This window comes from Leopardus geoffroyi, chromosome A3, assembly GCF_018350155.1.
Source record: "Leopardus geoffroyi isolate Oge1 chromosome A3, O.geoffroyi_Oge1_pat1.0, whole genome shotgun sequence".
NCBI classification, from domain to species: Eukaryota; Metazoa; Chordata; class Mammalia; order Carnivora; family Felidae; genus Leopardus; species Leopardus geoffroyi.
Genome location: NC_059336.1, coordinates 114,103,635 through 114,129,542, shown reverse-complemented (window position 1 = coordinate 114,129,542; position 25,908 = coordinate 114,103,635). Strand labels below are relative to the sequence as shown.

The 25,908-nt window shown below is 36.5% G+C and overlaps 2 protein-coding genes across 27 annotated transcripts in view; both read left to right on the top strand.

Moving 5' to 3' along the window:
- The window catches only part of BIRC6 (baculoviral IAP repeat containing 6), a 223,456-nt gene that overhangs the window by 88,697 nt on the left and 108,851 nt on the right, over nucleotides 1-25,908 (top strand). For 14 of the 26 annotated variants that reach the window (XR_006703691.1, XM_045447194.1, XM_045447217.1 and 11 more), the window contains 16 exons: nucleotides 2,335-2,549; nucleotides 2,737-2,945; nucleotides 3,390-3,736; nucleotides 4,349-4,568; nucleotides 5,055-5,188; nucleotides 6,143-6,280; nucleotides 7,814-7,941; nucleotides 11,322-11,453; nucleotides 13,499-13,714; nucleotides 14,323-14,506; nucleotides 15,133-15,288; nucleotides 19,014-19,147; nucleotides 20,227-20,380; nucleotides 21,683-21,799; nucleotides 24,180-24,334; nucleotides 24,824-24,950. Coding sequence is in view for 25 of the 26 variants with exons in the window: in XM_045447194.1 (XP_045303150.1) it covers nucleotides 2,335-2,549; nucleotides 2,737-2,945; nucleotides 3,390-3,736; nucleotides 4,349-4,568; nucleotides 5,055-5,188; nucleotides 6,143-6,280; nucleotides 7,814-7,941; nucleotides 11,322-11,453; nucleotides 13,499-13,714; nucleotides 14,323-14,506; nucleotides 15,133-15,288; nucleotides 19,014-19,147; nucleotides 20,227-20,380; nucleotides 21,683-21,799; nucleotides 24,180-24,334; nucleotides 24,824-24,950 (2,766 nt within the window). In the remaining variant the exon portion in view is untranslated. The remainder of the gene's footprint in view (nucleotides 1-2,334; nucleotides 2,550-2,736; nucleotides 2,946-3,389; nucleotides 3,737-4,348; nucleotides 4,569-5,054; nucleotides 5,189-6,142; nucleotides 6,281-7,813; nucleotides 7,942-11,321; nucleotides 11,454-13,498; nucleotides 13,715-14,322; nucleotides 14,507-15,132; nucleotides 15,289-19,013; nucleotides 19,148-20,226; nucleotides 20,381-21,682; nucleotides 21,800-24,179; nucleotides 24,335-24,823; nucleotides 24,951-25,908) is intronic. The other 12 variants (XM_045447214.1, XM_045447215.1, XM_045447219.1 and 9 more) reach the window with 3 other exon arrangements.
- Nucleotides 16,822-18,390, top strand: LOC123581263 (60S ribosomal protein L4-like). Its single transcript, XM_045447222.1, has one exon. It carries the CDS (start codon nucleotides 17,833-17,835, stop codon nucleotides 18,268-18,270), a length of 438 nt encoding a protein of 145 aa, XP_045303178.1. The 5' UTR covers nucleotides 16,822-17,832; the 3' UTR covers nucleotides 18,271-18,390.

Sequence of the window (25,908 nt, the reverse complement as noted above, 5' to 3'; positions counted from 1 at the left end):
TATTCTGCTAGCCCTTTGAATCTTAATATTCTGTAGTTTGATTTTCCTTTGCAAGTAAATCACATCTGTTCCCAGGTAAGTACATTTTACCAGGAGTAGGCACTACATAAGGCTCCAGCTGTGCATTCACCACGTTGGATGGCAGAGTGCTACTGGGTAGGTTGACTAGTTCTGTCCAGACTGGATTTCACCTGTACATGGGTCTTGCCTGTTGAACTCTGATGGACATGACCATCTACCTCCATTGTAGCTGCTCGATTATCATTACACTGGAAGTTATGCTTAAATATTCTTAAGACCAGCATCCTGATGTTGGAATCATTTCTAGAAAGTAGCAGATAGACATACTGCTGATTTTAGTAACTAAGTAAAATTAATAACACTTCATGGTCTCTTGATAATTCAAATTCTGCCTAAGTTTGTGACATACTTACATGCTAGCAACCCATGACTGGGATAGATGCTTTCAACTAGAATATGTTTACTAATAAACCACAGGTGATTTTAACCTTATCATCCTACCAAACTACTAGTTCTGGGCTTGTGCTGCAGCAGAATTCAGTAGAAACCCACAGTGTGTTTTATAGTAGAAAGTAATATGTGTATAATGCATACTGTGGCACTTTCTATCATATGAATAGTTTGCTTTATTGCATTGCGATGTTTCTTCTTTGGAAGAGAGAGTTTTTTAAAAAATATAAAGTAAAATTCTTTTTTTTGTTTTTAAATGATTTTCAAGTTTATTTCTTTGTTATTGAGAGAGAGAGCGAGAGAGAACACAAGCTGGGGTGGGGCAGAGAGAGAGGGAGATACAGAACCCAACGCAGGGGTCGAACTCAGCAGCTGTGAGATCATGACTTGAGCTAAAGTCCAACACTTAACTGACTGAGCCACCAGGCGCCCCTAAGGTAAAATTCTTAATGGTGTTTTTTGCTCAACTAATCCTTCATTGGTATCAACATTAGCATTTGTAACATTTAGAGTGTGATTTGTTGTGGAGTCTTATGGAATGTGAGCAGTTTTTTACACTGCAGTTTGGTTTTTTTTTTTCTTTTTTTATCATTGGAATTGACTGTAGGACGTAGAAGAATTATGTTCTTTGTTATTTAATAGTTTTTCTGTCTAGGGAAGTATTGGTAACTACCTTGTTTGCTTTTAAACTAGCTCCATTGAAAACTAGTTCTAGAAGTTCAGTTGATTCCTTCACTGTAAAATGTAGCTGGTAAGGTCATTAGGTGCTCCTCACCCCAACCTGGTAAAGAAGAAAAAGAACTATATGATTAACAATGCTGTCTACTGTTTCACTAATTGGGCTTATTCTGAAATGTATATGAGCTGAGATATGCAAATCTGTTCTTTCTTCCATTCCTCTGTGATCATTTTTGCCTTTCATTAATGTGCACATCTCAACCGTGCTGCGTGCGATTCTGGTGTTTACACGAAGAGGCATCCTGCATGTTTAGTGTGGTCCTTGAGAATAAGCCATATGCTTTGCCTGGAACTGAGCTGAAGAGACCGTGATGTGCCACTACCTGGGCAAAAAACAGTGTTTGAGATAAGCTGTATTTGTCTTCTTTGGAGGACCTTCCTAAGGGTTTTTTTATAGTGGCGGTGCTGACTGCATGTGATTTCTGCCTTGTATTTTTACTTTACATTGTAACCACAATGTAGGATCTAACTCCATAAGAAGTTAAACAAGGCTTGAGAAAACTAAAGTAATACAATTTGGTATCATTAATGAGTCTAGATGGGAAAGTTTTAAAAAGTGACCAAATGATTGAAAAAAGAGCAGATAGATAACTTTTAAGAGTTCATCTATCTACTGTTTTTGATGATACAGTTTTTCTACTCTGATGTTTTAAATTAAGCTTCGGGGCACCTAGGTGGCTCAGTCGGTAAGGCATCCGACTTTGGCTGAGGTCATGATCTCGCGGTTTTTGGGTTCGCCTCCTGCTTTGGGCTCTGTGCTGACAGCACGTAGCCTGGAACCTGCTTCAGATTCTGTGTGTCCCTCTTTTTCTGCCCCTCCCCCGCTTGCACTCTGTCTGTCTCTCAAAAATAAATAAACATTAAAAAATTTTAAATTAAGCTTATATGCACAGTTGATTGTCACAGTAACAAACTTACTCTTGTGTATTTTTTACTTCAGTCTTACCTAGCATGGATTGAAGTTTCAGAAAATTTTCAAAGGCTATTTCCTCTTTCTACTTATTTGTTTGTAGTTTAATAAGTTGATTTCGGATTTTAAGATGAGTGTTCCCAACTGTTTTTGAATGTATCTTTTGGTTAATTGAAACAATGGTATTTTTTGTCACCTGTTGCTCTCTCTGATAGGAGCAAGGAGATTTGTGACCTTGGATTTTGGCAGACCAATACTATTGACAGATGTATTGATTCCCACTTGTGGAGACTTGGCCTCCTTGTCAATTGACATTTGGACTTTAGGAGAAGAGGTGGATGGGAGGCGACTGGTAGTGGCAACTGACATAAGCACCCATTCACTAATTCTGCATGACTTGATACCACCTCCTGTGTGCAGATTCATGAAGGTAAAAGACTTCAAGACAGTGAATTGATAGGCTTTCCATGTTTCTGACAGGTTATGAAAGATACTTAGACATATAGTTAAAAAGTGTAACTATCTTTTTAAATCCATTGCTCAGAATTTTATTTTTTTGCAGATGGAGTGTATGTATACTTATGTTTTGATTTGTTTTGTTTTTTATTTCATTTCAGATCACTGTCATTGGACGTTATGGAAGTACAAATGCCAGAGCGAAAATCCCATTAGGATTTTACTATGGTCATACGTATATCTTGCCTTGGGAGAGTGAACTGAAGTTAATGCATGATCCTTTAAGGGGAGAGGGTGAATCTGCAAACCAACCGGAAATTGACCAGCATTTAGCAATGATGGTTGCTCTACAGGAAGATATACAGTGCAGGTTATTAGAAAATTGCAGTCTATTTTAATCTTATTGAAACCTTTTATATTGTATGTCTTGCATATATTTTTCAAGAAATGTCTTTTCCTAGATGTATAGAAAAGAACAATAGGACAGGGCACCTGGCTTAAGTCAGAAGAGCATGCAACTCTTGATCTTGGGGTTGTGAGTTCAGACCCCACTTTGGGTACAGAGATTACTAAAAAAAAAAAAAATATGAACTTAAACAAAAGAACAAAAGGAAGTAGGAAACGAATGTTACAGTAATATTTGATAAATTAACATATTGTGATTAAATAACTGGCTTTATTTAGTACTTAACGACTGATGAATTCTTTTTAATGGTAGAGAATGGTAGAGATTTAATTTTCAGTGTACATTTATACATATATATCAGAGAGAACATTGCAGGAATTATTTTGTACATATTTTTTTTATTTACAGGTATAACTTAGCTTGTCATCGACTGGAAACTCTTTTGCAAAGTATCGATCTTCCTCCTCTCAACAGTGCTAACAATGCACAGTACTTTCTGCGAAAACCAGACAAGGCAGTTGAGGAAGACAGCAGAGTTTTTTCTGCCTATCAAGATTGTATTCAGCTACAGCTTCAGCTGAATTTGGCTCATAATGCAGTGCAGAGGCTCAAAGTAGCTCTAGGTACAAGTCGGAAAGTGTTAAGTGAAACATCAGATCCAAAAGATTTGATTCAGACGTCTTCCACAGAGCAGTTACGTACCATCATCAGATATTTATTGGACACTTTGCTCAGTCTTCTTCACTCTTCCAATGGTTTGTATTTGGCTTAAGTTCTTTAAATGTTAGAAATGTGTTTGATGTGATTTTGTTGCATGTTTTGTTGTTGTGTTAATATTTCCTGAGTGTTGCTCATTTTGATGTCCTTTCTAAAGTGACTATGAAATGTGTTTAGGTTAACTCATTTTTTCCTCCATATTTTTACTTGTTTTTGTTTTAAACGGATTTTCGATAATTTTCTTGAGGTTTTGCTGTTGATGTGGCACATCATTTTGTTATTGGCAAAACATTAAATATTGTTATTGTGAAAACTGTTACTAAATTGCTACCCTAATATACTGTCATTTTCTAATAACAGGAGCTATTTTTGATCATTACACATGCACTCACAAACACACGTACTCAGCTAACTGATACACCCAACTCCACACATAAGAAATACAGTTGATTGAACTGCTAGATTTTCTCCTCCCCAAGTGTTTAACAATTAAATTCTTCATACAAAGAATAAAGAAATGAATAGCAAAATAAATAAAATACATTGTGTAGTGAATCCTGGTAAAGAAGAAAGTGTATTTAGGTATGCTGATACTGATACTACAGCATACACTTAAATAGGAAATTTTATTGTTTTCTGTTTTGTAATAGGACACTCTGTTCCTGCAGTTTTGCAGAACACATTTCATGCCCAGGCCTGTGAAGAGCTTTTTAAACACTTGTGCATCAGTGGAACACCAAAGATACGATTGCATACTGGTCTTCTACTTGTTCAGCTCTGTGGTGGTGAAAGATGGTGGGGTCAGTTTCTTTCTAATGTTCTTCAGGAACTGTACAATTCAGAGCAGCTTCTCATCTTCCCACAAGATAGGTAGGTCAGAAGATACTGGAGTTGTTCGTTATTAGTAATTTCTAATTCTCACAGTCATTGCTCAGATTTTGAAATCCTACATATGTGGATCCTGAATGGGGAAATGAAACATGTCTTTCCAGGGTTTGGGGAATGCCTAGCAAAACGCATATTGAAAATTCCACATGATATAACCAGACTACCTTCTGTAGTTTTGTAATTGAATCTGTGGAGTTTATAGGTCTCTGTTTACAAGCATTTCCTAACAGATTATGTTACTTTATGTGTTAAACGCATTTTCTGGGGACTTTGATAAAGTTCTCTTCTTGATTTCTTATTTAGTTAAAAAATACAACCTGTAGTTTGAAAAGAGCCAATTTTAACATCATAGCTCGAGATATAAATCATGCTGAGAACTACATATCCTATTGTTTGTTAAATTTCAATGTAAATTATTTTTTTAATGAGCAAATTGATTCATACTTAGTATATCTTTTTTTTTTTTAGGGTATTCATGTTGCTCTCCTGCATTGGTCAAAGATCACTTAGCAATAGTGGAGTATTAGAAAGCTTACTTAATCTGTTGGATAATTTATTGTCACCTCTTCAGCCGCAGTTACCCATGCATAGGAGGACAGAAGGTATTCTTTCAAGTGGTCATCTTTTGTAAAAACATAAGATTCCTGTTACTACTGCTTTCATAAAATGGCTACTGTGAAGTACCTATTTTAATATTCGTCATGGCACATTTTGTTAATATTTCTGTGATGTAGACTTTTTAGAATGTAGACTTTCATGTGATTGACTGCCATGTGGTTATTGCTTTAAAAATCTATTACCTTTTCATTATTTGAATTTTGAATTTGGGAACTATTATGTTTTTCCTATTTACTGTCATAACTAAGATCAAAGTCTAATTTTAATGTTCATTTTTGAGAGAGAAAGGTAAAGAGAGAGAGAGAGAGAAAGCACCTGAGCAGGGCCGAGGGGCAGAGAGAGAAGGAGACACAGGCTCCAGACCCTGAGCTGTCAGCACAGAGCCCAAGCAGGGCTCGAACCCTTGAATCGTGAGATCATGATCTGAGCTGAAGTTGGATGCTTAACTGACTAAGCCACCAGGCACCCTTCAAACTCTCTTACTTAAGTCTCTCTTAATTTAAGGCACAGTTGCTGTTCTGGTCATCGTATTTCACTTGAGCAACAAAATTGTTATTGGAACAAAAACTTGAGAATGTAGTTCAAAAAACTTTATGAAGGCAAAATTGAGAGATTTTTTTTAATTTAGTTATCTGTAAGTCTTAGACTAGGACCTTACACCTTATTTCCTAATTTATAAATTATTATCTGTTGGATTCAACCTATAACTGAGAATCTATTCTCATACCATAAAGCATTTGTCTTCCATTACATTCAGTATGTTCCTCAATTTGGCCATAAGTTCCAATTTTGAGGCTTATTATAAGTAAATGTTAATGTTAGCAATGATACAGTATATTTTAAATTTATAAAATGTCTTATCGCGTAATTGTCCTCTCAGACTTCATTAGAACTCTTAGAGTCACCTGATTGTTTTTTCCCCTGTCATCTCTTCTTAGGAGTACTGGATATTCCCATGATCAGTTGGGTTGTTATGCTGGTGTCCAGGTTGTTGGATTATGTGGCAACTGTTGAAGATGAAGCAGCGGCTGCAAAGAAACCTTTGAATGGTAAAGACAGGGAAAGGTTTCTGACAGGTATCAGAAGTTTATAATAATCTGTTGGTGGGGATTTTGAGTGAGTACACAGTTGTTCCAGAACTGGCTATTGGCCTGGAGATTACAGCTGTATGTAATTTATCTAAAGTAAGAATTAAATATACCAGGAATCTGTTTTAAGGGTAGAATTTATTTTTGAAGGGCTTTCTGGACAAACCCCTTATCTGAGCATGATTTTTAATGTCTAAATACAACTGTGTCTTTCATGAGGTATTTCCAGGCTCATTTAAACACTTTCTAATACCATACATATCAGTGAATTTATGAATAGGAAATCTTTGTTATTTTTGTATAGTGTGTCATTCTATTTACCATTATGGAGTATAGTTCTAATTGACTATAAGGAGCTTTTATGCTTAGATATGGAAATTACCAGATTTATTTATTTTTTGTTTTTGTTCTTTATTTTTTTGAGTTTCAGTCTTTCTCCATAAACTTTTGGGGCATAGAAAAATTTAAAAGTTAAAGGAAATCAAGCTGTAAGACAAATTATTTTCTTCCTTTCTTCCAACCTAATGACACTTTTCCTAAAGGTTTTGGAATAGCTCCATCTTATATCTAAGTGCCATAAAATTTGAATTTTATACATTGTCAGGACGATAGTATTAAAAAAGATCCGTCAGAGTGTTTTCTAGATAAATCAATTGATTATCATTTGATAAGTCAAATGGGGCCCATTACTTTTGGTAAAAGGGTGGGGTATTTTATTCATGTAGAGAAAATATGTTTTAAATATTTAGAGTCTTTGGCTCAATTTACTGATTTATGGGATATAGAGGTATCTACAATTATATACAACTGTCATATAAAGTTGGAATATTACAGTATTGAAGGTCTTAGTTTTTATTTATATCATTCAGATAATATGGAAATGCATTGGTGGAAGACATTTTTTGTAGGTTTTGAAGAATTTGAATTGACTTGACTAATGGATATTAGAGAATAGGGAAGATATCTTTAGGTTAAGCAAGCATGAACAAGTAATTGGAGATTACTTCAGGGGTGGTTCAGGGGTGGTATTGAGCCTGAATTGAAAAGAAGAATGATACTTAAAGTAATAGTCTGGACACGTTTTAAAAAATGAGAGTAAGTCGAGCTACACAGCATAATTTTTGAACCGTTTAACCTTATTTTTACATTTGTAAAGTCAGATTATTGAACGCCCTCTTTTTGGGTCCTTGCATTAACGTATGGATTTGACATAGGCAGTAGTGAGCATTTGTTGTTTGAATTGAGTTACATGAGTGCTGTGTTGTACAAAGATTAATCTTAAGCAACTATGGAGAAAGATGGCTGTTTTCTTAAAGGGAAGATTGGAGACAGAGAAAACTCTGATCTTAAAGTCATTTAGGATCTGGATTAGCCTTTCTAGGGTTATATCTTACTATCAGTTTCCTTAAAGCTGCTTTGTTGTGATTGAGATGTTTATAAATTTGTGTTTTCTAGGTGTGGAAAATACTTTAAAACCACGTTTAACAGAATTATTAATAAAATGTTTTCTTGCTCTTATAGGTAACCAGTGGAGTTTTATTAACAATAATCTGCACACTCAGAGCATAAATAGGTCTTCCAAAGGCAGCAGTAGCCTTGATAGATTATATTCCAGAAAAATCAGAAAGCAGCTAGTTCATCATAAACAGGTAATTTTCAATATACTTTTAAAATTTTAATGTTTGAGAACATTGCTTTTGACATTGCATGAGATAGACTTACTGTCAGATCTCAGGTATGATATTTAATGAGGTACTTAGGGAAATTATTTAACAGTTGTGAGATAGAGCTTCCTTATTCGTAAGATGGCAACAGTTTGTAGTTTACAGATTTTTGGTGAGGTCCTTTCAAGTGTCTACCTCTTTACATCTCTGTTTCTGCCATTCTAAGTGAGAGGCTGTCATTTTCTTTTGTCTAGTTAAAAGGCCTCTCACCCTTTTTGTTCTCAGTCATACGTTATCATATCATTTCCTTCTCCAGTTCTCAGTAGCTTTCAGTTGACCTGTGCATGCAGTTCAAAGTCCTTAATATGGCTTGATGGTGTCTACCATCTGCTTCCTCTTTGTGCCTGTCAGGTTTGAATTTTAGTCTAGCTCTACTGAATTTGAGTTCATGAACCACCAGTTTTCTCATCCAGGATTTTTGTATGCGGTGAGTTTCCTCCCTTACCACGTAGGATAACCTAACTTACTAGGCATTAGTTCAGGCATTCTTTTTTTTTTTTTTTTAAGTTTATTTATTTGTTTTGAGGGGGCGAGAACGAGCGAGCATGAGCAGGGGAGGGACAGAGAGAGAGGATCCCAAGCAGGCTCCATGCTGTCAACGGAGGGCCCATGCGGGGCTCGAACTCAGGAACCGAGACCGGACCTGAGCCGAAATCAGGAAATGAGGAGTCGGGTGCTTAACCAACCGAGCCTCTCAGGTGCCCCTCAGGCATTAGTTTATATTCACTTCCTCAAAGAGGTCTTCTCTGGTTTCTAAATTAGGATAGTACCCCATACAATGTGTTTCCCATGTGTCTTGTATTCATCATAAATTTTGGTAGTGTCTTTTGTTAATATGAGATTTGTGTGTTTCGCTGTGAGTGAATGATTTCTTGAAGTCTTGTTAGGAGTCATGCAGAGTGCTCTTTTTTACCTGCCTTTTTTTTCCCTCAAAATGGTATTTTTGAGATTCATCCATATTGAGTATATCATTGATTCTTTTTATTCTTGAGTACTCTTCCATGAGTGTTCCAGAATCTGTTTACCTATTTTCCTATTGATGAACGCTTTAGTGTTTTTTCTTTTTGAAATACAAATATGCATGTATGTTTCTTTCTCTGATTAACATGCAAATGTTTGCATGTACACACATTCAGTCTTTCTTTCACAGAAAGAAGGTCATGTATTAGAATGTGGTTTTTGTTATAGGACATCTGTGCATATATCTGGATTTTTTCTTACATGGTTCCATGATCTCTCTTGAAATTACACATAAAATTTGGTCCCTGTGCATGGTACTGTGTAGAAGTGAATTTATAGCCGACATCAGATTCTTGTGAGCCATTGCTTTATTATTATCATTTTTTTAAAGGGTCTTTCTCTTTTCTCTTACAGTATATGCCAGGTTATATACTATATCCTTGATACTTAGAATGGATCCTAGTGTCTTACCAATAATTATTTGCATAATTGATTTAAACTGTAATGAGAGTTTATATGAAAATCCTTAGGATCTGGCAAGTTTGTGAAAGCTTTGGGCTTTTTTTTAAAAAAAAGAACTTAGCACTAAATTTTAGGTTTCACTTATGTTTTTTTTTGACTAAGCTGTTTGATCTTTTGCAAGAAAAATGATGTGAAGCTTTTCTCTCAGCTTTTTTTTTATTCTTAACTAATTGTGTGGTAATAATTTGCATCCTTTTGAATTCAGCTAAATTTTATTGAACACTTAATGTTTATGTTTGCTGTGTTTAATTTAGAATATGAAGATGGAAAGCAAAGCTAGAATGTAACCCAGTGGGTTTTCCTTAGTAAAATATTACTATTTTATTCTTTACTGTGAAGGACATTATTGGGACAGTTGGTAAAACTTAGAATGGGGTGTGAGGCATAGTTGGTAGTAGTGTACTAGAATTATTCTCTGATTTTGATGGTTTTATTATGGTTTGCAGAAAAATTTTGTTTCTAGGAAGTACATACAAAAGTATTCAGAGGTGATTGGCCATCAGTTTGTCAACTTACTCTCAAATAGTTGAGAAAAAAATGTCTTTTTTGCAATAATTAAAATTCCTGATTAAGATTGTGATTGTTTTGAAACACATTAAAATTATGTATTTTTATTGTAATTGTTGTATTTATTGTAGAGGTTTTAGAATAGTTTTCTGAAAATACTGATTTATGGTAGTTCTCACACACACATATGTTGATCATCTAATACATGTGCATACTGGTTTTAATATGATATGTTTTTCTTCATATATGGAGATTATAGCTAAGTGAATATTTCTTTATAGTATATTAATTTTTCACCCTGATAACAAAAATCTATCAAAAGTAGAAATTTTGGAGATGTTCTTTGAAGAAGTAGGTTTAAGTTTTTAACAAAATATTCATTTATAATCATGGCTATTACCTTCTAGTGACTTTGTATTTAGAATAATATTCTGCATATATGGCTATATGGGGATGTGGTGAAGTCATTCAGTGGATTTTTAAGGCCTTCCTGTGCAGAATTTTTTTCTTCTTTGTTTTGGTCTGTTTGTTCATTGGTACTGACTGGTGGTTGCAAGGGGTTGGAATTTGGGCAGATGGGATAGGAGGGATGTGGGGTGGGCAACGTAAAAGAACAGCATGAGGGAACCTGGTAGTGGTGGTTCATGTGTCTATACATATGTAGAATTCTATACAAATAAGATAGACAAACACAGACATACACTTTTAAAAGAGTAGAAGTGAAACTAGAGAAATCTTAATAAAATTGGTGTATTTTAACAATGTCAACACTCTGTGTGGTATTATAGTATAGTTTTACAAAATGTTATCACTGGAGGAAAATGGGTAAAGTCTTCAAAAGGTCCCTGTTATTTCTCACAACTACGTATCTACAGTTATCTCAATAAAATTTTCAATTAATAAAATATATAGATATTCTAAAATTACACTACTTTTGAGGGAGATGGCCATAGAAACAAAGCTGAGAATATTATACAATAAAAATATTTCCCCACATATTTAAAAATACTTCTTGCCCTCCAAAAAAATACCTATCAGTCAATCTCATTAGGGGCTTACATAAGAAAGTCTTCCATTTATTTTCCTTTTCCCAGGGGTAAGGAATTGGTTAAGTCTAGTTAGAACATGGACATAACAGTCAGGATTTGGAAATGACTTATCAGCAATGCAGTTAAAACTAGAACTTGAAGGGAGTTTTTTATTTCATTATTTGAATGTATTAAATCTTTGAGGTATATATTAATTTACTTTGTTGTTTTTAACACTGTTAGCTTAATATAGATTAAAAAGATTAACCTTTTTTTTCTTTCTTTAAGCAACTTAACCTATTAAAAGCTAAACAGAAAGCTTTGGTGGAACAGATGGAAAAAGAAAAAATACAAAGTAACAAAGGATCATCATATAAACTTCTGGTAGAGCAAGCAAAACTGAAGCAGGCTACTTCAAAGGTATGATCTATGCTTTTTAATGTAATTATTTTGGAAAAGTCACTTTTTCTTTTAATATTTTTAATTGAGTAAAGTATCTTTAATAATAATTAAGAAACTTAAATATATATTATTCAGTTTATCAACAGAAAGATCTATTGTACCCCCCCCCCCCCCTTTTGAGGGAAGGTAGCTTTTAACTCAAGGAAATATATGATAAGTGTGGATTTATAGTATGTTTCCAGTGTGCTTACATTTATTTATTTATTTATTTATTTATTTATTTATTTAATGTCTTTATTTTGAGAGACAGTGCGAGTATGGGAAGGGGGCAGAGGGAGAGAGGGAGACACAGAATCTGAAGGAGGCTCCAGACTCTGAGCTGTCAGCACAGAGCCTGACTCAGGGCTCAAACCCACAAACCATGATATCATGATCTGAGCTAAAGTCCTACCTTTAACCTGCTGAGCCATCCAGGCGCCCCCTGGTGTGCTTACTTTAAAGTGGATTGTGTTCCAGTAAATTGAAGATAAAAGATTCAAGGAAGTGTATAGTTTAGTTAATGTGTTCTTTTATTTTTTATTTTTATTTTTTTTAAAGATGTATTTATTTTTGAGAAGAGAGAGATAGAGCATGAGCGGGGGAGGAGAGAGAAAGAGGGAGATACAGAATCTGAAACAGGCTCCAGGCTCTGAGCTGTCAGCACAGAGCCCAACGTGGGGCTTGAACTCACGGACCATGAGATCATGACCTGAGCCGAAGTTAGACACCCAACCAACCGACTGAGCCACCCAGGCGCCCCTTAATGTGTTTTTTCTAAGTGAAAATCAAATCCTGTGATTTGTAAATAAAAATTTTAAATAGAACTTAATATATTTTTTTTATTAAAAAGTTTATTTTTGAGAGAGAAAGAGAAAAAGAGGCAAGGCGACTGTGGTGGAGAGGCAGAGAGAGAGAGAGAGACATGGAATCCAAAGCAGGCTCCAGGCTCTGAGCTTTCAGCACAGAGCCTGAGGTAGGGCTTGACACCATGCACTGCAAGTTCATGACCTGAGCGAAATCAGACAGTTAACTGAGCTACCCAGGTGCCCCAGTTAATATTTATTTTTTAATTTGGGGGCGGATAACACATATAGCAGCCAATTTTGTTTATTTTGTTTCTTTAAATATGAAGTTATCATTATTCCATCAGATTTTGAAATAACTTGAGTTAATGCTCTATAGTTGAAGTTATGTTAATAGGTTTATCATCCACCTTTTCTGAATTATGTTTTGGGTGTTTTGGTAATTTTTATTCAAGATGTTGGATTTGACCCAATGTAGCCTTAATGTAGAATTTTCACTTTTTGGAAATGAAAATGAAAGTCTTCCATTTATTTCCCTTTTCCCGTGGGTGAGGAATTAAGTCTAGTTATAACATGGAGATAACAGTCACGATTTGGAAAGGATTTATCAGCAACATAGTTAAAACTAGATTTTGGGGCACCTGGGTGGCTCAGTCGGAAGCGTCCGACTTCAGCTCAGGTCATGATCTCAGGTTCATGAGTTCAAGCCCCGCATCGGGCTCTGTGCTGACAGCTCAGAGCCTGGAGCCTAAAACAATTTAAAAAAATTTTTTTAATTAAAAGAAAAAAACAACTAGATTTTGCAGGGAGTTATTTATTCCATTGGTTGGATGTATGAAATCAGAAAGTAATATTACTTTTGAAGCTTACAGTTTATCTAAAATTTTGTTCTTTAAAAGTTGTAAGTTTTCTGAAGTGGCTATTTTCATCTATAAATAAATTTATAGTGAAAGAATGTTTACTCGGTAAACAATGATTTAGGGGCACGTGGGTGGCTCAGTTGGTTAAGCCTCCGACTTCGGCTCAGGTCATAATCTCGTGATCCATGAGTTCTAGCCCTGCGTGGGACTCTGTGCTGACAGCTCAGAGCCTAGAGCGTGTTTCAGATTATGCGTCTCCCTCTTTCTCTGCCCCTCCCCCACTCGCGCATGTGCACGTGTTCTCAAATATAAATAAACATTAATAAACACTGATTTAAATATTGTAAATTTCTCTATGCAGCACTTCAAGGATTTAATTCGGTTACGTCGGACAGCAGAATGGTCCCGTTCTAATTTAGATACAGAAGTTACAACAACAAAAGAAAGTCCAGAGATAGAACCACTTCCATTTACCCTGGCCCATGAACGTTGTATTTCAGTAGTGCAGAAACTTACTCTGTTTCTTCTCTCCATGGATTTTACATGTCATGCGGATCTCTTACTTTTTGTTTGTAAGGTAAGTAAACTAATAGGCGTAATTTATAATTACAGACTTAGAGGGTAAGAAAAAGAAAGACTGCAGTCTTTGATTGATTTTTGATTAAGAGAAATAATAGTGCCATTATTGGTTTGCTTTATGTAATTCAGGTTTTTATTATTGTGCCTTGAAAGATTGAAAAAGTAGATTTCTTAGTAGATGTGATTTCTATTTTTAACCTAGTTAAAACGCTAATGTCGATCTGAAATGCCTATAAAGTAGGTATGTCTATCCTCAACCTACCTTTTTCTATTAATTAAAATAGGCAGTACACAAATAAGTGTCAAATTATCGTAATGAGGGGTTTTCATGCCCTGAAGGCTTTCTTGTAGCATATTCATTGTTTATGAAAATTATTTTTAACCATTCCACCAGGATTTTTAATGAGATTTTAATATTTGGTCCATGAAAATACATTTCTTTGCATTTTATCTCAAGCAATTATTTTGACACTGAAAGCATATGTCATTAATGACAACTATTATTCCAGCTGTTTGTTTTTGGAAAACACATGTAATTGATGTTTAAATGTATGGCTTTATAAAATGTTGGCTTTATAAAATGTATGGCTTTATAAAATATTGCAGGTTCTGGCACGCATTGCAAATGCCACGAGGCCAACTATACATCTGTGTGAGATTGTGAATGAACCCCAGCTGGAAAGACTGCTATTACTTTTGGTTGGAACTGACTTCAATAGAGGAGATATATCTTGGGGTGGTGCTTGGGCTCAGTATTCCTTAACTTGTATGCTACAGGATATATTAGCAGGTTTGTCTGGATTTATTTTTCATAAGGTATGTCCAAATTAGCTGGTCATGGCTTGAATAAGTAACATTTAAAAGAAACTGTAACCCAAAGTGTAAAAGTCTATTTAATGTATCAGTAGCAACCATTTGGAATGACTTTTGTGTTTAATTATGTTGACAGTTGTGATAAATGTCAAGTCTTTATGGAGGAGTTATATTGTTAACAGGAACATTAGAGATAGTCTGTTTCATTATTATTATCAGCAGTGGGCTGCTGTTCTTTATGTGACCTTGAGGACTCTGTGTGCCTCATTCCTTTCATCCATAATATAAGGATAATAAGAGTACCTTCCTTATAAAGTTGTTTTGATGAATAAGTGAGTTAATATAGGTAAAGGGACTATCATAACTCCTGGTCATATTATACAGTTTGTTTTCTCTACTCGTTACTTGTCCTTAACACTTGAGGTTAGAGCGGTGGGTCCTAGCATTTGCACAGGTAGGTGGAGAATCTTTTTCCTCAGTCTTTCATAGGTGGTCAAGCATACACGCTGTCATTCTCTAAACTGGAGGAAAATATGCTTTCATATGATTTGGATATTGGCTAAGAAATTATTAAAGCGGTTATGGCTCTTTTCTTTCATACAGGAGAGCTGCTGGCTCCGGTAGCGGCAGAAGCCATGGAGGAAGGAGCAGTGAGTGATGACGTAGCTGCAGCAGCTGGTGACTCTGATGACTCCCTGCAGCAGTCTTCAGTTCAGCTGCTGGAGACTATAGATGAGCCTTTGACACACGATATAACGGGTACCTGCACCTTCTTTAAGTTTTGTTTATTGAAGGTAGCCTTTGCTCTCTTTCTCTCTCTCTTTTTTAATGTTTTATTTATTTTTGAGAGAGAGACAGAGTATGAGCAGGAGAGGGGCAGGGAGAGAGAGAGAAAGAGGGAGACACAGAATCTGAAGCAGGCTCTAGGCTCCGAGCTGTCAGCACAGAGGCTGACATGGGACTTGAACCCATGAACTGTGAGATAGTGACCTGAGCCGAAGTCAGACGCTTAGCCAACTGAGTCACTCAAGCACCCTTGAAAATATATTTCAAAATGCAGAATTTTAGTGCAGCAGAAAATTTATTTATTTATTTATACATACATACATACATACATTTATTTATTTTTGAGACACAGAGAAACTGAACACACGTAGGGAGGGGCAGAGAGAGAAGGAGACAGAATCCAAAGCAGGCTCCAGGCTCCAAGCTGTCAGTACAGAGCCCGATGTGGGGCTCGAACTCACAAACTGTGGGATCACAACCTGAGCTGAAGTCGGACACTTAACCAACTGAGCCACCCAGGCGCCCCTAATTTTTATATTTTTGTATTAGGGTTTTGGCCTTAAATATGATACATCAGTTAAATATGATAAATATGTTTCAATTCTCTGAATGAATGCTTATTATAATAAAATGCTATCCTTTCGTAATATCCTAGTTATTTTGAGATTGTCTGATTTGGCTGTGTTGAAGAAAATATAATCTAGAAAACAATTAAAGATCATGTGTTAGTAAAGATGGTAAAGTTAAAGACTACTACTCTTTAAGATCCAGCCTTTTTGGTGTATTCTTTTTCTTCTTTCTTTGTTTTCTGCTGCTTTAGAAACTGTATGTGTATCTTAGTTTGTACAGTTCTTTGCTTCTTTTTTTTTTTTTTTTTTAAGTTTATTATTGTTTTGAAAGAGAGCATGCACGCAAGTGGGGTAGGTTCAGAGAGTGAGGGAGAGAGAATCCCAAGCGGGCTCTGTGCTGTCAGGCATGCGGCTTGATTGCATGAACCATGAGATCATGTCCTGAGCCCAAATCAAGAGTCAGACACTTAACCGACTGAGCCACCCAGGCATCCCTGCTCCTTACTTCTTAAGACTCTATTTTAGTTATTATCCTGTATGCTACAGGTGCTGTGGTCATTTCAGCCATTTGTTATTCTTCAGTCTTAGGTGTTGTAATAATTTTATCCTTTTTACCTGATCATCTTTGTGTCTGGAATAGACTTCCTCCTGTTGTTTTCAGGATGGACTCTTGATCTAAGACTCACATAAACCTTGTCCTCCTCCGAGAAGCGTTTTCCAGCAGCAGCGGCAGCAGCAGCAGCGTTGGGGACTCTGTCTTTGCTGCTGCCTTCCGCTCTAGATGGTCTCTGGTAGCACTCATCATGCTGTAGTTGATGAAATTCCTGCAGTGTGTCCTCACTTTTCGAACTTCAATTAATGTATTGGAGAGCAGATCTCTGTCTTCACATACTTAAACCCTAGAACAGGCTGGCATGTGCTAGGCATTCTTTAAATAAATGTTGAATAAGAGTGTGAGAAGGATGGGAAAGTAAGGTTTATTGTAAGGCATAGCAGGCTAGTTAGGAATTTTGAGACATCTAAGAGCCTAATAATTTCTGATTCAAAGTAGAAAAGAAAGGTGAATAGCAGCTTTTCCTGTAGGAGCTGCTGGATTGAGAGGAGCATGGCCCTCTCCTCTCCCTGTGATGGTGTGAACTTGTCCACTGATTCCAGTATACAAAAATGTTACTTTGCCTGCTGTGTTCAGGGCTTTCATTTGACCTGATACCATGAACTTTGTTCGCACCAACTTTTGCAGAAACAACATATAGCCCTAAGCTGTTGGTGATTTAGCAGGTCGTCACCACCTGTCCTGAGTTTTGGGGTACTGGCAGAGCCGTGGCTCAAATTCCCAGAGTTCGAGATGGTGGAACTCACTGTTCTGGCCAGGGTGCTTCTGGAAATATATGTATTGCATATTTGGCCTGCATGTTTGTACCAAACAAAATGTGGCACCCTTGGTGCAGAGTGAACATAGCACAGAAGCGACAGGCCATCTGCTCTGCCCTGGCTGCCTCAGGCCTACCAGCGCTGGTCATATCTATACATCATCATATTGAGGAAGTTCCCGAACTTCCTTTGGTGGTTGAAGATAAAGTTCAAGGCTACAAGACGACCAGAGAGGCTGTTTCGCTTCTTAAAATACTTAAAACCTAGAATGATATCAGAAAGGTTATGCCTCTCAGCAAATGAGAGCTGGGAAGGACACAATGAGAAATTGTCATTGTATCCAGTGTAGGGGACCCTGCATTATCTGTAATGAGGACAGTGGTATCATAAAGGCCTTCAGAAATGCCCCTGGAATTACTTTACTTAATGTAAGCAAACTGAACATCTTGAAACTTGCCCCTGGTGGGCATGCAGGACATTTCTGCATATTTGGACTGACAGCGTCTTCTGCAAGTTAGATGATCTGTATGGCACTTGGCATAAGGCTGCCTCCCTCAAGAGCAACTACAACCTTCCCATGCACAAGATGCTTAATACACATCTTAGCAGAATCTTGAAGAGCCCCAGAGATCCACAGAGGCCGCCAAGTACCACACAACAGGAGTCATTGCAGAGTCCTGAAGAAGAATCCCCTGCAAAACCTGAGAATCGTGTTGAAGCTAAACCCGTATACACAGACCATGTGCCGGACACCATTCTTTGCCAGGCCGAGAATCACAAACTTCGAATGAATAAGGCAGCAGCAGCTTTGGAAGCCAAATCAGATGAGAAGGGGGTTCCAGGCAAGAGGCCTCTGGGAGGGAAGAAAGGAAAAAAGGGCTCTTGGTGTGAAGAAGCAGAAGAAACCTTTGGCAGGAAAACCGGCTGCAGCTACCAAGAAATCAGCTGCCGAGAAGCAGCCTGCAGAGGAGAAATCCACCACAGAAGAAAAGACGCCTGCTACATAAAAACTTAAATTTTCTTATTCTATAGATGTCAAATCATTTTGGATAGCTAATTTTGAATAAAGATCAAAGGCAAAAAAAAAAAAGTGAAAGTAGTCTTACAACTTAAATCTTTGCTTTTCACTTTAATACTGGGCATCATTTCCTAAAATAGTGGATGTAACATAATGAATTATCTACTGGAGGTAATAAAATGGGTAATATTCATTCTAGAAATGGTTAATGATTGTTTTCAGTAACAAAGTTTTGTCCAGCATGATTCAATACGGGCTAATTGTTAGGAAGTCAAATATTACCACCTTGTGTTTTGGGGTTTTTGTTGTTGTTTTGGGGTTGTTTTTTTTTTTTTTGTTTTTTGTTTTTTGTTTTTTTTTGTGAGAGACGGACAGAGAAAGTGCAAGCAGGGGAGAGGGAAAGACAATCTTAAGCAGGCTCCAGACCCAGCACGGAGCCTGACACAGGGCTCGATCTCACAACTGTGAGATCATGACCTGAGCCAAAATCAAAAGTGGGACTCTTGACTGAGCCACCCAGGCACCCCTGCATCATGTTTTTAATTGTATGTTTATAGATGGATACAATTTTTCATAATTAATAGTGTTTAATTGTCAAGTATAAAAAATTTAGAGATGTTTATGTCAGTGGAAACATGTTACATACAAGTGAAGTAATTTTTTCTGAAATTAAAATCAACATATTAGTTAAATTTTATGTTACATACATCATCAGCATAATCGTTTTCAATTGTTTGAAGGTGCACCTCCTCTTTCTTCTTTGGAAAAAGATAAAGAAATTGATCTTGAGTTACTTCAAGATCTAATGGAAGTTGACATTGATCCTTTAGATATTGATTTGGAAAAAGATCCTCTTGCAGCCAAAGTTTTTAAGGTATGATATACTATTCTTTGCAATTTAAATATTTCATTTTATACTTTTGGCTTATTAATCGCTTAAAACAGGAAAGTATACCTGTTTATCACTAAATGTAATTCATTATTCATTGTTCTCAAAATTCATTAACTTGCAATAGATCTTATAGTAGTTTTTTTTATAATATAGATGGAGTAGTATAAGGAACACATACCCTTTTATTAATATAGCCACTATTATTGTCGTATGTATTAGTAAGAGCCACTAATAGGCTTGGGGAAGTTTAGTTATGGATTACTCAATTTTAGGCAAGGCCAGTGTATTGCAAGTTCTACTTCTGTGTTAGCCTCAAGTTTTTCTAAAGGAGATATACCTCTAATACTTTATATTGCTTCTATTTATATATAAGAGAATTTTTTTTTTTTTTAAGTTTTAGTTATTTTGAGATAGAGTATGAGTCAGGAAGGGGCAGAGAGAGTGGGTGAGAGAGAGAATCCTAAGCAGGCTCCACACTGTCAGGAGCCTGATGCGGGGCTCTAACTCATGAACCATGAGATCATGACCTGAGCTGAAGTCGGATGCTTAACTGACTGAGTCACCCAGGTGCCCCAAGATTTTTCTTTAAGGATGCTAATTATCTCTCAGATTCTAATACATTTTTTTTTAAGTTTATTTATTTTGTGTGTGTGTGAGAGAGAGAGAGTAAGCACAAGTGGGGTACGGATAGAGAGAAAGAGAATTCCAGGCAGGCTCTGCACTGTCAGCACAGAGCTCCATATGGGGCTCAATCTCAAGAACTGTGAGATCCTCACATGAGCTGAGATCAAGAGTCAGATGCTTAACCTACTGAGCCACCCAGGTACCCCTCTCTCAGATTCTAAATAAATAAGGTACTTCTAGATTTTGGTATCAAATCAAGAGAAAATTACTGAACTATTCCTATAGATCATTAAAATTAGAAGTATGTTTTGGTGATTTAAAGGGGGGGGGAGCATGTTTATTTTGTAACCCTGTTTGAATTTAGATAGTGTAAATAATGTCACTCTTAGTGAAGAGGTAAAAATAAACCACAGTTTTATTTTTCCCACTCTTTTAAGCCAATAAGCAGTACATGGTATGACTACTGGGGTGCTGATTATGGCACCTACAATTACAACCCTTACATTGGAGGTCTTGGGATTCCTGTAGCAAAGCCACCTGCAAGCACAGAGAAGAATGGATCACAGACAGTTAGTGTTTCAGTATCTCAGGGTAAGTGGGTATTATATTCTAAGTCATGTGCTATTCTTAAAACAAGTCCTGATTTCATGTATGCTTTGGCATATGAGAAAACGAGTTGAGTGTGTGCTCTGAGGGTTTGGTTTCCCACATGTGCCATCAGAGTGACACAGATGTGTGTTTCCGTGTCAGTCCGTTTGGAGGAGCTTCTGTTTATGGGGCATTTTGTTTCTCAGAATAACACCTCACAAAATATATTTGTGAGTTGTGTGGGATTGACAGGGACTTTAAATTGATTGTGCTTTAATGTATTTATTTTTTACTCATAATAAACTCGTATTTTGTTTGTAAACAGATGAAACCACACTGAATATTATTTTTGCACTTTTCTAGTCATGTAGAATATATCAGAGTTTTTGTTTTTAATAAAATCTGGTTAAATTTTGAAACAACCATATGTTTGCTGAAACGTTGAAGTTTGATACAAAGAATATTTGCTATCCTGAACCATTTGGGAGTAAGTTGCTAGGCTTAAATATTTTTATTTTATTTGTTTTACAAATCAGGGCATTTTTCTACAAGAGCAATCAGGAAGCACATTTCATCAAAATTAGGAAACTAACATCAGTACTAACATTCATATCCCATTCCAGTTCAGCATTTGTGTTTAGAAGATTTTTTTTTTTTTTCCAACGTTTATTTATTTTTGGGACAGAGAGAGAGAGAGCATGAACGGGGGAGGGGCAGAGAGAGAGGGAGACACAGAATCAGAAACAGGCTCCAGGCTCTGAGCCATCAGCCCAGAGCCCGACGCAGGGCTCGAACTCCCGGACCGGGAGATCGTGACCTGGCTGAAGTCGGACGCTAAACCGACTGCGCCACCCAGGCGCCCCTGGCTGTAGTATTTTAAAAAATACTATTTTTTTAATAAATTTAAAAAATTTAAATAAGTTAAAAAAATTTAAGTTCGTTAATGTACAGTGTAATATTCCACAGGCTTCATTTTAACTTCCTCCCTTCCATTTTTGTATCTGTATTCTCTGACAATGAGGAACCTGGTTCTCATTATCCTTACCTTACTTGTTTCCATTATCATCACTTAATTTATTTGATCCATTTCTCTTTATATAACCAGTCTCCCATCTCTGGCCTCCTTTGCACAGATTTTGTTACCTGCATACTTCCTGACATACCTGATACTCCTGACAAGTTGTTCTCCATGAGGACACATTCTTCACCCTATTCTGCATTTGGATGTCAACATTTTAGTGTAGAAAGTAGGACATGAGTAATAATTATCAAATAGGCTTTTTTTCTTTTAACTGCTCTTCGTAGCCCTAGATGCTCGCCTAGAAGTTGGACTTGAACAACAAGCAGAACTTATGTTGAAAATGATGTCTACCCTGGAAGCAGATTCCATTTTACAGGCATTAACAAATACATCACCTACATGTAAGTGAAAATCATCATTCTTAGAATATTGCGGTGAATGATTTATTTTTTGGTTGATTTTTTAAGTGCATTCAGTGAAGACAAATTTTTAAATTCCACGTGTGGTGTGAATCTGAGTAGGCTAAGTATATAGCACCTCTCCCTCACTAAGTTAGTAGCAAGTTGAGAAAAAAGACAAAGGATTAATATATTGGGAAAGCGGAGGGGAAACAAAATGCCTCCATGTAGTACTACACTTACATTCAGTCCAAAAATCTGAGTGATGTTTTGTTATTGTGGCATTGTGAAGTTAATGAAATTCCTAGAGTTGTTTGCTTAGCTAGCTGCCTGGGAGTTCCTTCCATTATATCCGCATTTATTATAAAGTGGGTTTTTGAATACAGTAATTCCCCCCCCCCCTTTTCCAAGAGACATACAGGACCCCCAGTGGATGCCTGACACCACAGCTAGTACTGAACCCTATACATAGCATGTTTTTTCCATACAAACCTGTGATAAAGTTTGATTTATAAATTTGGCACAGTAAGAGATTAACAATAATAATAAAATAGAACAATTATATACTGTAATAAAGGTATGAATGTGGTCTCTCTCAAAATATGTTATGTATTCACTCTCGTGGTGGTGGTTTTTGATGATAAAATGCCTGCATGGTGTAATGCAGTAGGGTGAATGACGTAGGTGTAGTGATGGAGTGTCAGGCTACCGTTGACCTTCTAACTGTATGTCAGTCAGACAGAGGATCACCTGCCTCCTGCCTGTAGTTGACTGCTGTTCATATGATGATAGCAGTTGACTGCTATTAAAAGAAACCGGAAACTGTGGAAAACAAAACTATTGATAAGGGGGCACTACTGCAGTGGCATCTTTGTCACCCTTAAAGACTAGGATGGATGTACTCTGGTTTGTCTTCAAATCGTGTAAATCTTTCGCCTTTTACTAAAGACTGGGATGGAAGAGATATATAGGGGCCTAATTGAACTGCTGAATTGAAGATTTACTGCCTGATTATCTGCATCAAAAGAGAGCAAACTTTTTATATCAAGGACCAGATAGTAAATGTTTTAGGCTTTCTGAGCTGTACAGTGTGTGTGGTAACTACACAACTGTGACTTTGTAGTAAGTAGCCATAGACAACGTCCAAACAAATGGGCATGGCTGATTTAGAAACTATTACACAGTCAGGTGCCTGCCAGTTTTGATCACCCGGCTGTAGTTTGCTGAAGTAGAGTGCTAGACTTGGGTGGATTGCCTCCTGTCAGGTGAGCACAGTTGAGATAGCAGCTTGTCTCTCAAAGACTAAAGATTGAGGAGCTGTGCTGAGGAGGTGGTGATTTTTATTTTCCTTCACCTCCTGTAAATTACTTCACCTTCTCTGGAGCATGGTGAGTAAAGGGGTAGATGTACTAGTTAGAACCTAGGAAGAGCATCATGTTCTCCCTCCCCTATGAAGGAGAGTTCACAATGCATTAGAGAAATTGGGTTTTTCAACATTTCTATGTCAAATTGAATTCTTTCACTTTGCTATTTTCATTTATTTCTCACCTTAGGGGGTATAGAAAAAAGGTAAAAGACTGAAGAAATGGTCTAGTGTTCTGTGATCTTGGTATTGGTACAATAGTATTATTGTACCTTATCTTTCATGTAATGGAGGGATCTCTTTTGTTGGGTCAGCCTCTCCGCGACGACAGACAATTCAGTACTGACCTAAGTAGCCCTTTTCTCTGTTAAATATTTCTGATCTAAAACATTTTGTTAAAAGATGCTTTTGTAATTTGTATCTGTTCCTCTTAATATTTTGTCTTTTGATTTTTATCCTGTTCAGAACTTTGTCCCCCTTTTAATAACTTTGTAAATAAAGTTTTCATGGAAAACCTCTCTTAGAGTTCATATATTTGTCTACTTCCCATGAATGTATGCTCATTTATTAGTTTGGTGTGTGACCTGGGCATCAGAATTTTTTGATGCTTCCCAGGTAATTTTAATGTGTAATCAAGGTTAAGAATCAATGGATTAGAGTCTAAATTATTCTAAAATTACTTTCTTAAGAATTAGTCAAGATTCTTCTTTTTCTTCCTTTTCCTCTTTTATTAATTAGGAAAATATTGAAAATAGAAATTGCTAGAGAGTAATAAGGTTTTTTTCCTTTGATGGACAAGTGCTGTGAATTGGGGAGCTTCTCTCTTTGGTGATTGTCTTTTTGACCTTCAGGTAATGTTGTAAAAACAAATTTTCAAATAATATAATGATGAACCATTCTTAGGAATGCAATTAAAAAAATTTTTTTTAAAGTGCCTCACTTATCTGTACATACTAATAGCTAGTGAACATTTCTCCTGCTACTTTGTATATAAAAATCATAATTGTGTTTAATTTTCAGTATCACAGTCTCCCACTGGAACAGATGATTCCCTTCTAGGGGGTTTACAAGCAGCGAGCCAGTCCAGCCAGCTTATTATACAGTTATCATCTGTCCCAATGTTAAATGTTTGTTTCAACAAACTTTTTTCCATGCTTCAAGTCCATCATGTCCAGGTATGACTTCAGGAGAAATGGTGTATTTTTACAAGTATTGCTAGCCTAGTAAAAGGTGAAAATAACTGGGGAGATCTTTCTCAACCTGAAAGGGTGTTTTATTCATTATCTCAGATGGAGAAGTATTGGAGATCCTTTGATAACCACAGCTCCTCAGTGATAGGGTTATTTATAAGTTTTATGATTTTTAAGCTTTGTTACTTTAGTTCCAATTATATGTTGCACATACAACTATATTTAAAGACTTGAATCATCCATTTTGATTTAGAAAACTAGATGTATTAGGTACCAAATTTTAATTTAAATTTTGTTTCATCAAGAATTGTGAGATGTGTTTGCTTGCCAACTGAATTGAAGTAGCCAGAGGAAATACTTAATAAAAAAACTAATTACTCACAAGGAGTCATTCATAAGGTTTTTATTCAAACAGTATTTCATTATATAATAGATACTTTTTTTTCCCTCCTGTCAATTTTCACTCTTTTTCAGTTGGAATCACTTCTCCAGTTGTGGCTCACATTGAGCCTGAATTCTAGTTCATCTGGAAACAAAGAAAATGGAGCAGACATTTTTTTATATAATGCCAATCGAATACCTGTCATCTCATTAAATCAGGGTAAGATTTATTAGAAGGATGGTTATTAACATACTATAAATAAACTAAAAAGGCAATGATTAGGGTAATGTTTACCTAATCTTTGTCATTAGGATTATAATGGTTTACTGGAAAAAAGCCTTTTTTTAATAAACTGACATTACTTAGCAGTGAAGAAAACAAAAAACTTACTCTGTGATTTGTGTTATCTTATGCCCATGTGCAACTAAAACTTGCACTGTTAATTTTATTTCCTAAAATACTTGTCTTATTCTTCAGCTGTTCTGTTACCACTGGTATGTCTTTTTTTTTGTTTGTTTTTAATGATTATTTTTGAGAGACAGAGACAGAGTGCGAGCGGGGGCGGGCAGAGAGAGAGGGAGACACAGAATCCAAAGCAGGCTCCAGGCTCCAGGCTCCAAGCTGTCAGCACAGAGCCCAATGCGGGGCTCGAACTCACAAACCCTGAGATTGTGACCTGAGCCAAAGTCAGAAGCTTAACTGACTGAGCCACCCAGGTGCCCTTGGTATTTCTTAAAAAGGTGAATCAGCCTCATAGGAATTGATAAATTGAAGTTGGTTGTTGATTTCCTGTAGATGTTGTATTAGTAGGCAAACCATAAGAGACTCTTAAATTCAGAGAACAAACTGAGGGTGGGGGAAAGGGGAAAATGGGTAATGGGCATTGAGGAGGGCACTTGTTGGGATGAGCCCTGGGTGTTGTATATAAGCAATGAACCACAGGAATCTACCCCAAAAACCAAGAGCACACTTTACACACTGTATGTTAGTCAATTTGACAATAAATTATATTTAAAAAAAGAAAAAAAGTAGTGTTAGGGATGCCTGGGTGGCTCAGTCAGTTAAACATCCGACGTCGGCTCAGGTCATAATCTCATGGTTTGTGAGTTCAAGCCTTGTGTTGGGCTGTGTGCTGACAGCTCAGAGCCTTGTGTCTCCCACTTTGTCTGCCTCTACC